At 36.7% G+C, this 15150-nt stretch overlaps 1 protein-coding gene across 3 annotated transcripts in view; it reads left to right on the top strand.

Moving 5' to 3' along the window:
- Positions 1–15150, top strand: part of CEP152 (centrosomal protein 152) — an 86452-nt gene that overhangs the window by 1500 nt on the left and 69802 nt on the right. For all 3 annotated transcript variants that reach the window (XM_087426942.1, XM_087426953.1, XM_087426947.1), the window contains exons 2-6: positions 3874–3967; positions 12006–12109; positions 12336–12402; positions 12490–12765; positions 13855–14020. In XM_087426942.1, coding sequence (XP_087283068.1) covers positions 3881–3967; positions 12006–12109; positions 12336–12402; positions 12490–12765; positions 13855–14020 — 700 coding nt within the window. In that variant the 5' untranslated portion in view covers positions 3874–3880. The remainder of the gene's footprint in view (positions 1–3873; positions 3968–12005; positions 12110–12335; positions 12403–12489; positions 12766–13854; positions 14021–15150) is intronic.

Genomic DNA, 15150 nt, shown 5'->3' with positions numbered 1-15150 from the left:
TCATTCTTAACCCACTTACAGCTGTACTGTGTCCTTTAGGATCTGTTTGTAATCTAAAGTCTCTCCTTTCTGTGAAACTTCCCTTAGCCTTCCTTTCTTCTTAGGCAAAGTTATTTGTGCTCTGTACTTTCTTCTATTACAGAATTTATTAGACTGTGTCATTGTAACTATTAATTTATATGATTGTTTCCTTATAAGGGACTGGAAGCTCCTGATGGCTGGTACCATGTCTTAGATACATTTAGGATACAACCCGGGACACAGTAGGTGTTCAGTAGAATTTTATTGAAATAATGAATCTGAATAAGGCAACATGAATGTATCATATTCATTCAGCAGGTATTTGTTGTGTGCCTACCATGTGCAAAGGGTGGGGCAGATACATTTTAATTCTGCCTTCAGGGTGCTTTTAGGCTAATAGATGAGGCAAAAACAATGCTACTTTTGCTTTTTAATGTTTTGACCAACTAAAAACCCATTGGTCTTCGCATTGCAAGGAGGGCAGAGAAAACGTAACGAGGGACAACAAAATGAGTACAGAGCCTGAGCCCTTCCAATCTGAGTGTAACTGAGGAGAACATAGTCTTGTTAATACGTTCAGAAAAGGTTGTCTACCTAGGAAGAAAGTATTAACCAGCTTGCTATTAAAAAAAAGCATACTGTACACTTATTCTGCATCTTGATTTTTTAATGATCAGTCAATAAATTTAGAAATATTTCATTATCTTTATTAGTGGCATAGTATTGCCAAATTTATTCAGAAGCACTTTTACTAGGGCAAATGTTCTTTTTCAGTATGCATATTAATATTGATAGTTTTCAAGATGGTTTTCGTAGTTCATACTTTCACCAATAATTCATGAGGATGTCTGTTTCTTACAAAATAGCCACCACTAGGTGTTACCAAGTGTTTTTTTTTTCAATTTAGTGGTTGAAAATCATATTTCATTGTTTAAATGACACTTTGAATTCTTCATGAGCTTAAGCATCTTTTCAAGTTAATTGAGCATTTACATTCCTTTTTTTAAATCAGTCGTCATGTCAGTTGCCCATTTTAAATTGGGTTGTTTGTCTTTTTTTTCATTTCTTTGTGAGAATTGTATATTGGGACTTTGTCATGTGTTTTGCAAATATTTTTGTTGTTATTTATTATTACTATTTTATCTTTTGACTTTGTTAGTGATGTATTTTTCCATACATAATATTTGATTTATTAATGATGTCTTTTGCCAAATACAAATTTTATTTTTTTGTAGTTAAATTTCTGTCAAGGTTTTCCTGTATGGCTTCTGGGTTAACTGCCTCATTTTTTTTCTAGAGCACTCTCTTGTATTGTTCCGAATGTTAAAGTCTCTGATACTGGTGGTAATTAGTAGTGATTAATAAGTTGAAGAAAAGCATTAGCTTTTATTTTAAATTTTAGTTATAATACTAATTACCTTTTTACTCTTCCCCATCCCCCCCGGCCACAGTAAGTTATCAAATTTCCCTTTATGCCTAAAGTAGTTTCTTAAGGTCTCTGGTAGTTTGCATTTCTCAGAAGGAAAACTTATTTGTACCTTTTCTTCCTCAGTGGAGAGAAATTTTGGTCTTTTCAGATATTTTCAGATTTCTTCTTTAATGACATAGTTTGGATTTAAAATGCCATTCAAGAAAAGATACAGTTCAGTCTTTTACATTCTCTTCACTTAAAAATGAAAATACCTTGTAGAATTCATTATTCTTTATCTGAGAAAAAGTAGCTCTTTATTTAAAATAGCTGTATTTAGCAATAGGCTCTTGTAAATCTTAATGTTCTTTTTCCATATTCAACAGGAATTGATGGCAGGTTAGTGAAGGATTGGAGACAAAAACCCCTCTCTTCTTTTATCTAATAAAGAAGAAATTAACCCAAATTCCATATTTTGGCTTTACCTATAAAATGCAGGAAGAAGTAGAGAATACTATAAGAATCAGAAACAGGAAAGATTATTTCTGCCTGGCGAATTCAGGGATGTTTTTAAGGTCTACCTTAATCTCATTTCTTTTAAGGAACCAGGATTTAAATGGCGAGTGTTTCCATTATTTATAGATCCTGTAGACTTGATGTTCACTTGTGGTAGTGAAAAAAAACCCCAGAGACATGATCATGTGTGAATGTTTTTCCCTCACCACTTCAGATGTATTGTAGGCTCTTTACCATATTCAGATCTCCATCTTAAGCTGTTATACAAGAGGGTTCTTGTAGCTGTTGGGTGGAGACAAGGTTTAGAATCCCGAGGCTTATGTATTTTCCCTCTCAGTGAAAGAGCGCACACGTCCCTTCCTCCTTTTAGCTCTGGCACGGGAATAGGAAGGAGCAGGTCTGGTCTGAGAGGCGGGGGCTGGAAGGCTCCACATTGATGTGAGGCATTTGAGTTGATAAAATTGAAAGGGATGGGCCGAGCATAGGCGCCAGAGAGGGAGGGATACAGAAGGTGGACTGCAAATTAGAGTTTGGCCAAGAAACATAACCCAGTCCTTGAAAAACAAACAACAACTCGGCATATGGGGATTTTCAGCATTGAAAGTCATATGTATTTTAATCGGTAATACCATATTTCATCTATTCTAAAGTGCACATTTTCTGTTCACATTTTAACATCTACAAAGTCAGCCTGCATTTTAAAATTAATGATGTCAGCCACATAATTTAATTGGCCACATCTTTTTCTTAGCGGTACAAGCAGAACTGTGTCGTACAGTCAAGGGCCCTCTGGATCTGATGAAGTGGAATATCTTTTGCTACAGAGCTGTTGGCTTACATAAAAGTTTGGGATCCTAGTTCTCAGCTGTTAACAGGAGGGAGCTAAGTTCTTTATGGTAAAACACGTTTGGATTGCTGGGTCTATGCTTCTTATTTCACTTCCAATTTAATGACATGTTAGAGCCTGAAAAGTGTAGTGAATGAGTTGTGGCTCAGGCTCACATCAAAGGGCATTTCATTGGCATGCACCAGAGCGGACTGAATGGAGGGCAGTATTAGGCTGGGTAATTGATGACGCCTGCCTGCTTTTTGTTGGGATTGTTCAAAGCTTTGAAATTCTGGGTAGTTTCTGTGTAGTGTCAGGATCCCTAAGTATAACTCAAATCACCAGCAGGCCTTTGACCGTAAGTACTTGAAAACCCATCTCCTGCTGCTGCTTCTGCCACAGCAGTTACCATTCTCCAGGGAACTCTTGCTGTTGCTTTTGGAATTGGAGCTCCACGGTGGTACAGCTTCACAGCCTTCACTTCTGTTTTTCCTGAGTAGTTTTTGCTAGAACCTGATTTTATCAAGCTTAAGAGCAGGACATTTAACACTTATATTTTTGTTGGGTGTTTTATGGAGTTTATCAGATTGTAAATGGTTTTTGGGTAGTGATCATTAACTCAGGATTCAGTGGCTCTCTTTTTATAAAACATGACATTTGGATTTGTGATATTCAAAGGATGAAGCAAATTGTGGAGAATACTGCCTGTGCCATATTTAATAATAAATTAGAAAATTTGAGTTATTCTTAAAAATTTTATGTTTTGGTACATTTCTAGTTTATTATTATTATCTTTTTTTGTGTGGACAAAAATCTAACTAAGTTACACTTTCCAGACTGCTAGGAAGGTCTAGTCATAGGTTTATTAGCTGTTTGCATTTTTTCTTTTCTGTGAATTGCTGTCATATAGCTATTTTCTGTGAATCATAATTAATTTGTAAGAACTCTCTATATTTGGAATACTAGCCATCTGTCATACATAAGTTACATATATCTTCTCCCCAGCTGCTGTTGTGTTTCTGTGTATGATACCTCTTGTGTAGTTTGGTCTGGGGAGCTTTTATGGGATATTTAGAAACCAAACATCTTTCTTTTCCCACAGGAGGACCATGTCATTAGACTTTGGCAGTGTGGCACTGCAGACACAAAACGAAGATGAAGAATATGACAAAGAAGATTATGAAAGGGAGAAAGAGGTAAGTTACTCAGAAAAAAGACTCTAAACCCAAACTTAATTTTATTTCCTGATCAAAATTGTATCATCTTTTGTCATTTTGAAGGAATTTGTAATTCTTTTTTTTTTAACATGTTTTCTACTCTTTTTCTTTTATAATTTTATTTATCCCCCCAAAGCCCCAGTAGATAGTTGTACGTCATAGCTGCACATCCTTCTAGTTGCTGTATGTGGGACATGGCCTCAGCATGGCCAGAGAAGTGGTGCGTCGGTGCACGCCCGGGATCCAAACCCAGGCCACCAGCAGCGGAGTGCGCGCACTTAACCGCTAAGCCACAGGGCCGGCCCGGTATAATTCTTTTTTTTAAGTCCCTAAAACCTGATCAGCATTTGTGCTTGTAAAAGATGGATGAGTGGAATGCTTCCTTTTTTGAGACAAGAATAAAATACAGCTGTGAATGATGGCATCAGGTGAATGGTTAGATTCTTTAAGATCTTTTCATTGAGAAGGTAGTGGTTGGCTTTGGAGGCAGAGGTCTAGTTTCCAGTTGCTTGGAACATTGCCTGGAACAAGTCCAGCAAGGTTCTTTGCTTTGGGTAGCTTATATCCTAGTGGAGGCAGACAATAAACAAGTAAACGAATGAAGTAATTTGAGTGAGTGATAATTTAGTACTGATAAATGATAAAGGAACAAAATAGGGTGATACTAAAGCAACTGTAGGGAACTGGTGAGGGAAGGTCTCTTGGAGGAGGAAATGCTTGAGCTAAGACTTGACTCATGAGAAGGAGCAGCTGTGCAGAAGCCTGAGGAGGAATATTCTAGGCCAAGACACCAATGAGTGTAAAGCCCAGAAGTCGGAGAGAGACCCTGTGTATCTGCGGGATAACCAGAAGGCCGTGGTGTTGGGATTGTGTGAGCAAGGGGTGAGTGGTGGAGATAGGGTGAAGAGGAGCACTGAGGCTGGATCATGGTATGTCATGGTAAGATGTTTGTATTTTATTCTAGGAGCAATGGGAAGCCAGTGGAGGATTTTAAGCAGGAAAGTGATATCTGATCATATTTTTGAAAGATCTTTCTGAATGTTTCTTACTGAAGAAGAAAAGGAGTAAGAGGAGGAGATCATATTTTATATATATAAAGTGTTTAACAGAATTCTTGGCATATAGTAACTGTTCAGTAAATGGTGGCAATAGGAATAGTAGCAGTTGGTGGAAGTCAATTTACTTATGATTGTTTTAAGTTTGAGTTAAATTTCTTGATTGGCTATGATAACAAGCTTATTTTGTACTGAGGCTATGCTTGATATGACCCATTTTTTAATATGTAAGATAATCCTTTTTAATTGTTACTGTGGACCATTAGTATTAACAGGAAGCAAGGAATAGGGTCAATTGCCCATGCGGCTGGCAGTGGAGTTAGGGTAGAGACAGAAAACTGGCAGCTTGGTGGATTTTATTCATAGACACGTGTTGTTTGGTTGCACAGTGTTTTTAAAAAATTGAATCTATATTTAAAGATTGATTCTTGTAACAATCCAGAGTTTCTGGCTTGTCTTGAAATGTCCTAAGTCCTGGCCACATGTGGCCTGTGTCTGTGCATGGCAGCAGGCGGGCTGGAGCTGAGCGGTGGCTCCCCTTTCCCAGCAGGCCACGGTCCCCACCTCTCACACAGACGTGGGCTTCTGTATGTACTTGGACCCCCAGCTTCATTGCTCTTGTAAACTCTCTGCCAGGTCGTTGAGGGCACTGGAGTTTGTGACCCTGACCAGGGTTTCTGGATTTTGATGGAGTCCTTCACAGCAATTGTTGTAGCAAGGAGGGGGATGAGGATTTTCTGTTACTTTGTGAACTCACAGCATGAAGTTTTCATGACGCCAATGGCTTTGGATAGTTCACTGGAATTTAGCTACTGGGATTCTTGAGAGAATCAGTTTAAGTAATTACTATAGTAGACTTTAAAGAAGAAGAAAAAATAATCTGACAGGTGATTTTTCATTGGAGAAGATGTTAGAGAGATGGGTAGGGTAATAGAGCAAACTTACTGTCAGGTGTATTGTGTGGTGAAAGTTTTAAAGGGGGTGTTAGTTAAGGAGGCAATTAATTCTAGATAATATAGGAAATAGCCATTGGGATCATTTTTTGATAGATTATGTGCTGGGGTAGGGAATTTACAGAGGAAAAGGAGCTCTTAAGAGGTGAAGTATCTAAGAGTGTTTCTAGCGGAGTGGAAGAAAAGAATATATAGCTAACTTGATTCTCACATGATTATGGTTCATGTTAATAAAAAGTATTTCTACCTTTTTTTTAATTGCTGCAAAGGAACAAGTGAGATCAGAGGCTAGAGAGTTTCAGATTTTCAGCGACAAAATTCAGAATTATTCGTAAAAATTCAGCCGCATGTATATTTTGTCACTGCAAGTTAAAATGATAAATGGGCTGATCAAACCTAAGTTTGTTTGCATATCCAGAAGCCTTTCCAACCTCCTTAGTCTCCCTGACCCTATGATAGCAGAACAGTTCACAGCCTTGAGAGAGAGGTTAAAGAAAAGAGCAGTCTTTTCCTGCCTGCCTGGTTGGTAGCTTTGGGATTGCCGGCTGGGTTATAAGTGTTAGCAGTGGGCTAATGCATAGTGCTTTCTCTACTTAGTGAATCACTTTGTATTCAGTTCACTTACGGTCGGAGGAATGCCTGTATCCCAGGGATGTGCTGTAGGGCTGGCCAAGCAGGCCACATCTGACTCGTGGTCTACCCTGCTACAGATCTATGAGATCCTCTCTCTGTAAATGGCAGAATAATCCTGATTTTGACCTTCTGGTATGAATAACCAGTTGCTAATACAACATACTTTACCCAAATGAGTATAATCTTGGTGCTTTGGGGTCAGTTGGGGTTTTGTCCACACTTGCCCATAAGTCAGTGAATAAGCCATTGTCAGGTTCCAACCTCCATGCCATTCTAAATAGCAGCTCTACAGTTATGATCTGGCCTTTTCCATTTATATTCCCTCCATTGTTTGCATTGTAGAGCAAATGGAGAAAGTACATTTAATCTTCAGAAAAGGCAAGGATTTAGTAAAGTGATTCAATATTCAGAAGACTTTTAGACCAGTGGAATCTCAAGCCACAGACCACCATGAATAGACCCATATTCTGAAAAAGCCTCCAAGAATTTTGCAGAAAAGTAAGGCACTATAATAACTTCTAAATTGCTACAATTTTAAATGGTATTTTGGTAAATGTTGGGCCACTGTGGGCCAAGGCATAGCAGACATAACCCACAGTCTCACCCAGTGTTTTCCCTGAAACTCCATCTCCTACACAGTAAACAGAACAGATTAGGGTGCAAGTGGATGAGAGTGATGATACCATGGAGATATGGTATCCTGTCAATTAATATTCATATCACTCATATTCTTCACAACTTATTGGAGCACATTACTTTCTTGCTGTACCATTTGAAAACTGATGTATTTGTCCTTCTTGCCACTAAGTAGACCTCATCCAAAGTATTCTAGGCAAACTTTTACTTGTAAAGCTGGCCCAAGGAAGAGGAATTCAAAAGTTCTTTTATGAACTCGTTCATAAGGTAACAATGTGATTTTGCCAAATATTTTTCACCTAAATTCGCTATACTTTGTGATTTGCTCGTCGGATATTACAGAGATATAGGTGTTGGTAGGAATGCTTGTTATAAGCTTCAAAGTTATTGGTAAAGCCACGGCTTAAGGTAGATGGTCATTTGGGATCTCATAGTTTGCTGGAGTATACATGTACTTTCTGCAGTGTCACCAGAAGTAGCTCTGTGATTATTGCTTGGTTCTAGATAGTAAAATTTTGTATGTATTTATGTATTTTGGAGCTGGTGGTTTGGGGGCAGAAGGACTTAGTAATCTGTGCTGTCAAGATAATACTTGCTAATGATGGTTCATTTAGTTATGATATATTTGAAACCTGGAAAACCACCTTGAATAGAAACGTAGGTGGTTTAAGTAGCAGATGACAGAACAGAAACTTGCACCTGGCGATACTGATTTGAGGCCCTCCTGGGTTTATGTTGGCACTTCTCTAATAGAATAATACAGCACAATAGAGCTTGGAATCTTGTATTTTAGAGGTAATGTTTCCTTTGCATAGCCTTTCTTCCACCTTTTAACTGCCTTGTTTGTTGTAATTATGGAAACTTTTTGATATTTTGTCCCCACTAGAGGGAGTTGTAAAGCTAGTATTTGTTTACGTTTTATATTATTTGACTTATTTAGTGGAATTTTCTTGTCATCACCCAAGAAAATCAAAGAAACAAATGGTTGAGTATTCGTATTACATTTTTTATGATGTTTTTCTTTAGCAATTTCTTATACTTTATCTAGATTGTGCCTTTGAATGTTTCCCATAATATACAGGTATCTTTCAAGGACTGTCACAATGGGAACAAAAACATCGAACTCTGGCAGACTGAAGCTTGATTGTATACAACCAGGTAGAAATAAATGTCCTCCAGGGACTGACTAAATGTCATGTAGAAGATAGGAGTAGGAATGGAGAGATTCGGGTTCTGGTGCCGCCTTGGAGACTGTAACTCTTACTTTTCCTGGGTATGCTCCTTACCTTCTCCGGCCCTGGTTTGCTCACCTTTAGAAGGAGCCGTTTGACTTGGAGGCGCTCAAGTGTTACTTCCAGGCCTCAGGGTCTATTATGTGTCATCCGTAGGCAGCCGATATTTGTCCAAAAAATGTTGCCGTATTTCTTTTTCAGATATGTGGCAACCTAGACAAAGTCTTCCCCACTAACATTATAAAATTTAGTTTAACTAATGGAATGAATTTTTTTTAATTCTGCACATAGTATAATTCATAAACTAAAACCCTAGCTGCCAAGTTATTTGGCCCTTTATCAATTCCATATTGGGCCTTTTCAAGGATGTTTTTAACTTTGCTGTTCGGTTAAAATGAAGAGTCTGCTTAGTGTGTATCCATGAAAGCATTATTTAATAATTCATATTTTAAAATAGCAGAATCTTTTCAGCGTACTTATGAGGTAACCTGTTGAAAAGGCGTATGAATGTCAGCTACTCCATTTGCTGCTTTTCTCTTGGGAGAAGATGTATTGTACTGTTTGTAATCTGACAACTTTTGCTTTCATGAGTATCGAGGATTATAGTCTCTGAAGACAGTCTGTTTAGTTAATTTAAGTTGAAAATCCTAACAAAAGCTTTGCGTGTTCTCTGTTTCACATTCCTCCTAAACATAGGTTTTTTGGATGTTCTTCACAGGTTATTGTAAAGTGTTTTCTTGCTGAAGTTCTTTGAGTAAAATACCCTCACTTTTTCCTTTCATTTTAGGGAAGAAACATGTGACTTAGTAAAAGGAGAGGAGTTTAAAGAATGGTTTAGAATGCATTTCAGTAAAAGCCTTAGCAATGGCAAATTATCTTTTTTCTAGGGAAAGTATCTCTTTAATCATTAAATCAGTTGATACACAATAATATCACACTGAGAAGATTGCATTTGCCACCAAAAAGCAGTCTGATGAATCTGACAAGTAAGAAGTGGAATTAAATCTTGTCATTTATGAGGATTGTTATCTTTGCCCTTGAGTTTGTATTTGATAGTTGGGTCCATCTTTAGCGAGGAAAATTTATAGTTTCTAAAATTCTCTATTTGGTAACATGCATAAGTTGATATGATAATTCAGTATGGCACAAGGTTCTAATGAGCAAAAGCAAAATCTAGTTGGCAGTGTATATGGGGAGGGCACACTTTGATTCTGGGAAAAGGAAGCATTGGGGGTGGGATTCTGTTCCTGAATGGCCTTATTAGGAGAACCCATCTCATTTAGCTTCTCTCTGCCCTGAAAGTAAAGAAATCTGGCCCAGCTATGCCAACGAACTTGATGGAGAAATTTTTTGAAGGTGAATGAAATGATTTAAAAATGTTAGCAAATATTTTATAAGACACTAAATACTCTAGGGATGATTTTGCTAGTTGGTAAGTTTACCTATGCATCCAGAAACATTTTGATGAACTTATTGCTAATGCTCAAATTAATTTCCTCTGTGGATGCTGATTTTGTGGTATCACAAAGAAAGCTACAAGAACTGCTTAATTATTGTGTAGCTTTTTCTGTCTTTGTGAGGGGGAGAAATGTACTGTTCAGGTGTCCCTGTCAAGGTTCCCCTGAATTATAAGGCCATGTACTTGAACCTCACTGAAGGTTTAGCAGAAAATATTCTTTCTGTACAGGACTCCTTACTTGATGTAGGTATAAAAGACTTATTTTGTTGTTATTTGTTCCCATATAATGTGTGGGGGTAGTCTTTTTCCTTAAAGCAGTGATGCATAATTATAGATAAAACAGGTTGGACTACTTTTAAAAGACCTCATAAATGTTTTTTTCTTAGTGAATTTTGTGTTTGTAAAATCACTTTGCTACCTTTCACTTGAGGCGTACAGGTATACATTTACTAATATGTCGATGTGTTCTGTTTTGTTTTTAGTGTTGTTTCTTATTTTTTATATCTTTGGGTCAACTCTGATATTGCTAATTCTGAAAATGATTTTTCAATTACCCTGTATGAGCAGGTGGCCAATAAATCAGGGTCCTGGTTGTTAATATTAGTATCAAATAAATTTTGAGATGAAGATAACTTTTCATTGGAATAGAATATTTTTCTCTTGTTTCATTTTTAAAGAACCAAATGGATTGAGAAAACTTTTTTTTTTTTAAATAATCCAGTGAATATTAGAAATATATGTGGGAGCAAGGAAGTTCCCAAATTTGACTTCACCAAAGCTCAGTTAAAAATTGGGGCATTCCTTTCAGACCTTTCTTGGAATATTTTTATTTAACTTTTACCATATGTATTTTGTTTAAAAAGTTTTTTGATTATTAATATATTACTCAGATATGTTTTATAGGTATATTTCATTTCTTTTATCCTAATGACAGAAAAATTGGGGGGAAAAAACCTGCCATAGACCAAGGAACATCTCCTTTTTTTCCTCCAGAGTTTTACGGAGAATTTAATATCTTTAGAATTCACTCACTGCATAATTTTATGGGATTGATTTTTATACTGTGGAGGGACTCAGTCAACTTGTTAATTTAACTGGTGCTTAATTTTAAAGAGAGGTCCTTATAGGCAGTCCCCCTACAATTTAGTAACATAATATTTGAATCTTCTGATTGTTCAAATTTTAAGACATCATATTGGGATTTGAAGAAAGACATTTACAGAGAGATATTGAAATTCAACAAATTAGACAATTCATTCTTTACCACAGTTTATCTTGAAACTTGAATGAATTTATTCCGTCTATCTAGTTTTTATAGGCAGAATGCTAAAGAGGTGATTTTTCTAGAAAAAAAATTGGAGAGTGAAGTCAGATGCTTTCATGTCAGTTTTAGAGTTATGCTTTTGCGAGTGCTCTCTGTAGAAAACTGAATCTTACAGCCCTCCTTTTACCCAACTGTTTTACAAGAGCTAAGTGTTGTATATCTTTTCATCATTGAAATTAGATGGCTGTCTACTAATTAGTCACTCCCCAAGAGGTTTCCATCATGTTGTTAGAGCTCTTAAGGGCTTCTAGGCCACCTGCTGCTGCTGTTGTTCTCACCACCTGGGCAGAGCTCATCTGGCCACTCAGATTCCCTGGAGGATATGTGATTGTCAGGTCCCCAAGGTCTGATTACTGGTAGAAGAGGATTCTGAGACTCAAGTCCACCCTGTGATAACACAGTACTTACAGTGATTGTACCATTATTATGACTTGCTGTCTTCCCATAAAAAAGTTTTTAAATTCTTTTGTAATGTATGTGGATTTAAATCTAAGACCTTTGTAGAAAAAAGCAAAGCTTTCTAATATAAGTCCTGATATTATGTATTCCCCTTTCCCCAAGTGAAATGATGAACATAATTTGTGTGGAATTTAAGACATTTATTGAATGGAGGAATTAGGAACTTCTTTGACGTCTGCAGTCAAAATCACCTGTTCCAAGGCAGCTTTGGTCTGGCATCTTGTGTTTAAGTCAATGTGATATTGATGCTGACTCTCCTGTCTCAGTTGCAGCAGTTACTCACAGACCTTCCTCATGATATGCTGGACGATGACCTGTCCTCCCCCGAGCTCCACTACTCGGACTTCAGCGAGAATGGCATGGAGGGAGAGTAAGGACCTGAAATCACTTTCATTTGTATATTACAATTCTGTAAATCTCTTTCTTTTGCTTTTCTGCAGGTAATAATAATGTATATGATTATAAAATTGTAGACCAATTCTTAAACTTTTAGATGAAGGTTGGAGGGAAAGCATGTTAAAATCTTGGGGTTCTTTGTAATATCTATGTCCAAATAAATGATAGGCTCTAAATCTCAAGTATTGATTTTTCTCAAGACCACATCGTTCTGAGCAATCGGAGATGAACTGGAATGAGCATCAAGTGCTGCCTAAATCTCAAAGTGTAAGTCTAAGTATCCGATGTGATAATGACTTTGATGAGGGTGGGAACAGATCTTAGTGCTTTTGTTTTACTCTCGTTATCTAATAGGAGTATAATATTCAAGATTTATATACTGGAGAGAAGAGTGGCAATGGCTGGGAAGAGAATCAAAGTGAAACTGAACGCCAACATCCTGGGTACTGTCTCGAAGAAGGTGGAGATGAAGGTGGAAGTGGTTATAGTCCTCCAAGTAAATATGAACAGGCTGATTTATATCACCTTCCTGAAAACTTCAGGCCATATACCAATGGTCAGAAGCAGGAATTTAATAGCCAACCAACCAATGTAATTAAAATTTCAGATCCTCAAAGGAATCATTTTCAGGTATTGTCAGAACTTGACTTTCAAGAATTTCTGTATGTGTGCTCATGTATTTGCTTGTACGTGTGTTTTTAAGAAATGTGTGTAAGTGCAATGGTAAGATTTGTTTTAAGTACAAAAATTTCTGAGAGTGCATTTATTCAGGCTTATGCTAAACTAGTCATGCTATTTTCTGTTTATAGTCTAATGAAATCATCTTAAGTCAAAATTTTAAAATAAAGCCTTTAGGGAAATAGTTAATTAAACATTCAAAGTTAAGTCTCAAAGAAGAACCATCCTCATTTACTGCTGCTTCTGGCTTCTATCACTTCACTATGTTTCGTTGAGAAGCTACATATAGGGTATCTTGATATAGTTTTAAAAGCAGTAAATCTATTTAGATGTCACCTGTTCCCTTGATTTTTCGCTCACCAACCTTATAACAATTTTTAGGTCAAACACTTCAAAGCTGATATCTGTTTTGTGATGATATAGCAGTAGACAGGATGAATGTTAAGGAAAGAAACACTTTTTTTTTTTAATCCTGGGAGAGTTGAATGAGGTAAGATCTTAGGATACGGTTAGCTGTTTCTTAGACTTTCTCCATAACAATGAATGCCTCATTTTGCCAATAGCTATTCTGTGTCATTCAATGACAGGATGATTTTTTGGTCTCTTTAAGGTTGTCATTTTCTCTTACTTGTATCTCTATAAAATGTTCTTCATTCCACAAAAGTTATTGTATATTTATTACATATGAGACATTGTATCACATGTTCTTGTTATTGAATATGTGCATTTTTATGTTCCCAAGATATTGGCATCATAGAAATTGTTCTTAAATATTTGTATACAATCTTATTGGAATTCTTGAGTGTTATTTATGGAATTGGCCCCATAATGCTCAAAAGTACAATTAAGATGTGTGCTATATTGCAGACTTTCAATGAACAGTGTTAAATAACAAGTGCTATTTTTAGCAAAGATGTATGTATACAATTTGTAATTGTACCACAATCAAGTTCTGTAACAAAATTAAGGTATCTAATTTAGATAATTTTTGAAGAAAAGGCCAAAGCCTAATTGTCAATTTCATTTATCATCTTATAATAGCAATTTGGTACATCACAAGGTCCCAGTTGTCAACCTTTGGAACCATATAAAGTGACATATAAACCTTATCAATCTTCTGCCCAGAATAATGGCTCACCAGCCCAGGAGATAGCAGGAAGTGACACATTTGAAGGCCTTCAACAACAATTTTTAGGAGCTAATGAAAGTATGTATCAAGTTTATATTCATTTCTTACTGCATAGTTGGAAAATTTTAAACCCCTTGAGCATGTTCAACAAATTTTTTTTGAAGTATGATATGGAATTGTGGTTGATTTTTTTTTTAAAAGAGCTCTTATTTTTAAAGATATATCCTGAAATATTTATGAATAAACTGGTATGAAGTCTAGGATTTACTTCAAATAATACGTTGTTGGGGGATAGTGTTGGGTGGGAATATAGAGAAAGCAAGACTGGCGATGAGTTCATAATTGTTGCATCTGGGTGATGGGTTCATGGGATTCCTTGTGCTCTTCTCTCTACCTTCTTATATAGTTGAAATTTTCCATAGTAAAAAATTAAAAGAAACTTTTCTCAACTGCATATTTCAGTCATTCTGGTTGGTTAAGACTTTTCATTAGCTTTTTCTTTTCTTTCTTTTTTTTTTTTTGTGAGGAAGATCCACCCTGAGCTAACATCCATGCTAATCCTCCTCTTTTTGCTGAGGAAGACTGGCTCTGAGCTAACATCCATTGCCAATCCTCCTCCTCCCCCCACCTCCCCAAAGCCCCAGTAGATAGTTGTATGTCATAGTTGCACATCCTTCTAGTTGCTGTATGTCGGACGCGGCCTCAGCATGGCCGGAGAAGCGGTGCGTTGGTGCAAGCCTGGGATCCGAACCCAGGCCGCCGGTAGCGGAGCGCACGCTCTTAACCGCTAAACCACGGGGCCGGCCCACTAGATTTTCTTACTAAAGGCTAATTTTGAAAATGAAATAATTTCCCTTCAATCTAGATTTTTCATTATGTAGAAGTGTAATTTAGTAAATCAGCCATTATCATCTTAAGTTTTTTCTTTTTAGAGTTTTAGTGTTAACTAGGCAACTCTGATATAAATTAGTTTATATTCAGAATTTAAACAAGACTTATATTTCAGGTTTTAGTTGTGTGGCACTTGCCAGAAAAATTTCTTTTGTGTAGTATATGTATAAATATGAGAATAAGAAAAGTGCTACTAGAGAATTTTTTTTTTAATATTTATTTATTTATTGCCTGTGTGTGTGTGTGAGGAAGATCAGCCCTGAGCTAATATCCATGCTAGTCCTCCTCTTTTTGCTGAAGAAGACTGGCCCTGAGCT

The sequence above is a fragment of the Ceratotherium simum genome, chromosome 3, assembly GCF_057802395.1.
Source record: "Ceratotherium simum simum isolate JZ-2026a chromosome 3, ASM5780239v1, whole genome shotgun sequence".
NCBI classification, from domain to species: Eukaryota; Metazoa; Chordata; class Mammalia; order Perissodactyla; family Rhinocerotidae; genus Ceratotherium; species Ceratotherium simum.
The sequence above is the reverse complement of the archived record's forward strand: the minus strand, read 5'-3'. Positions and strand labels throughout refer to the sequence as shown.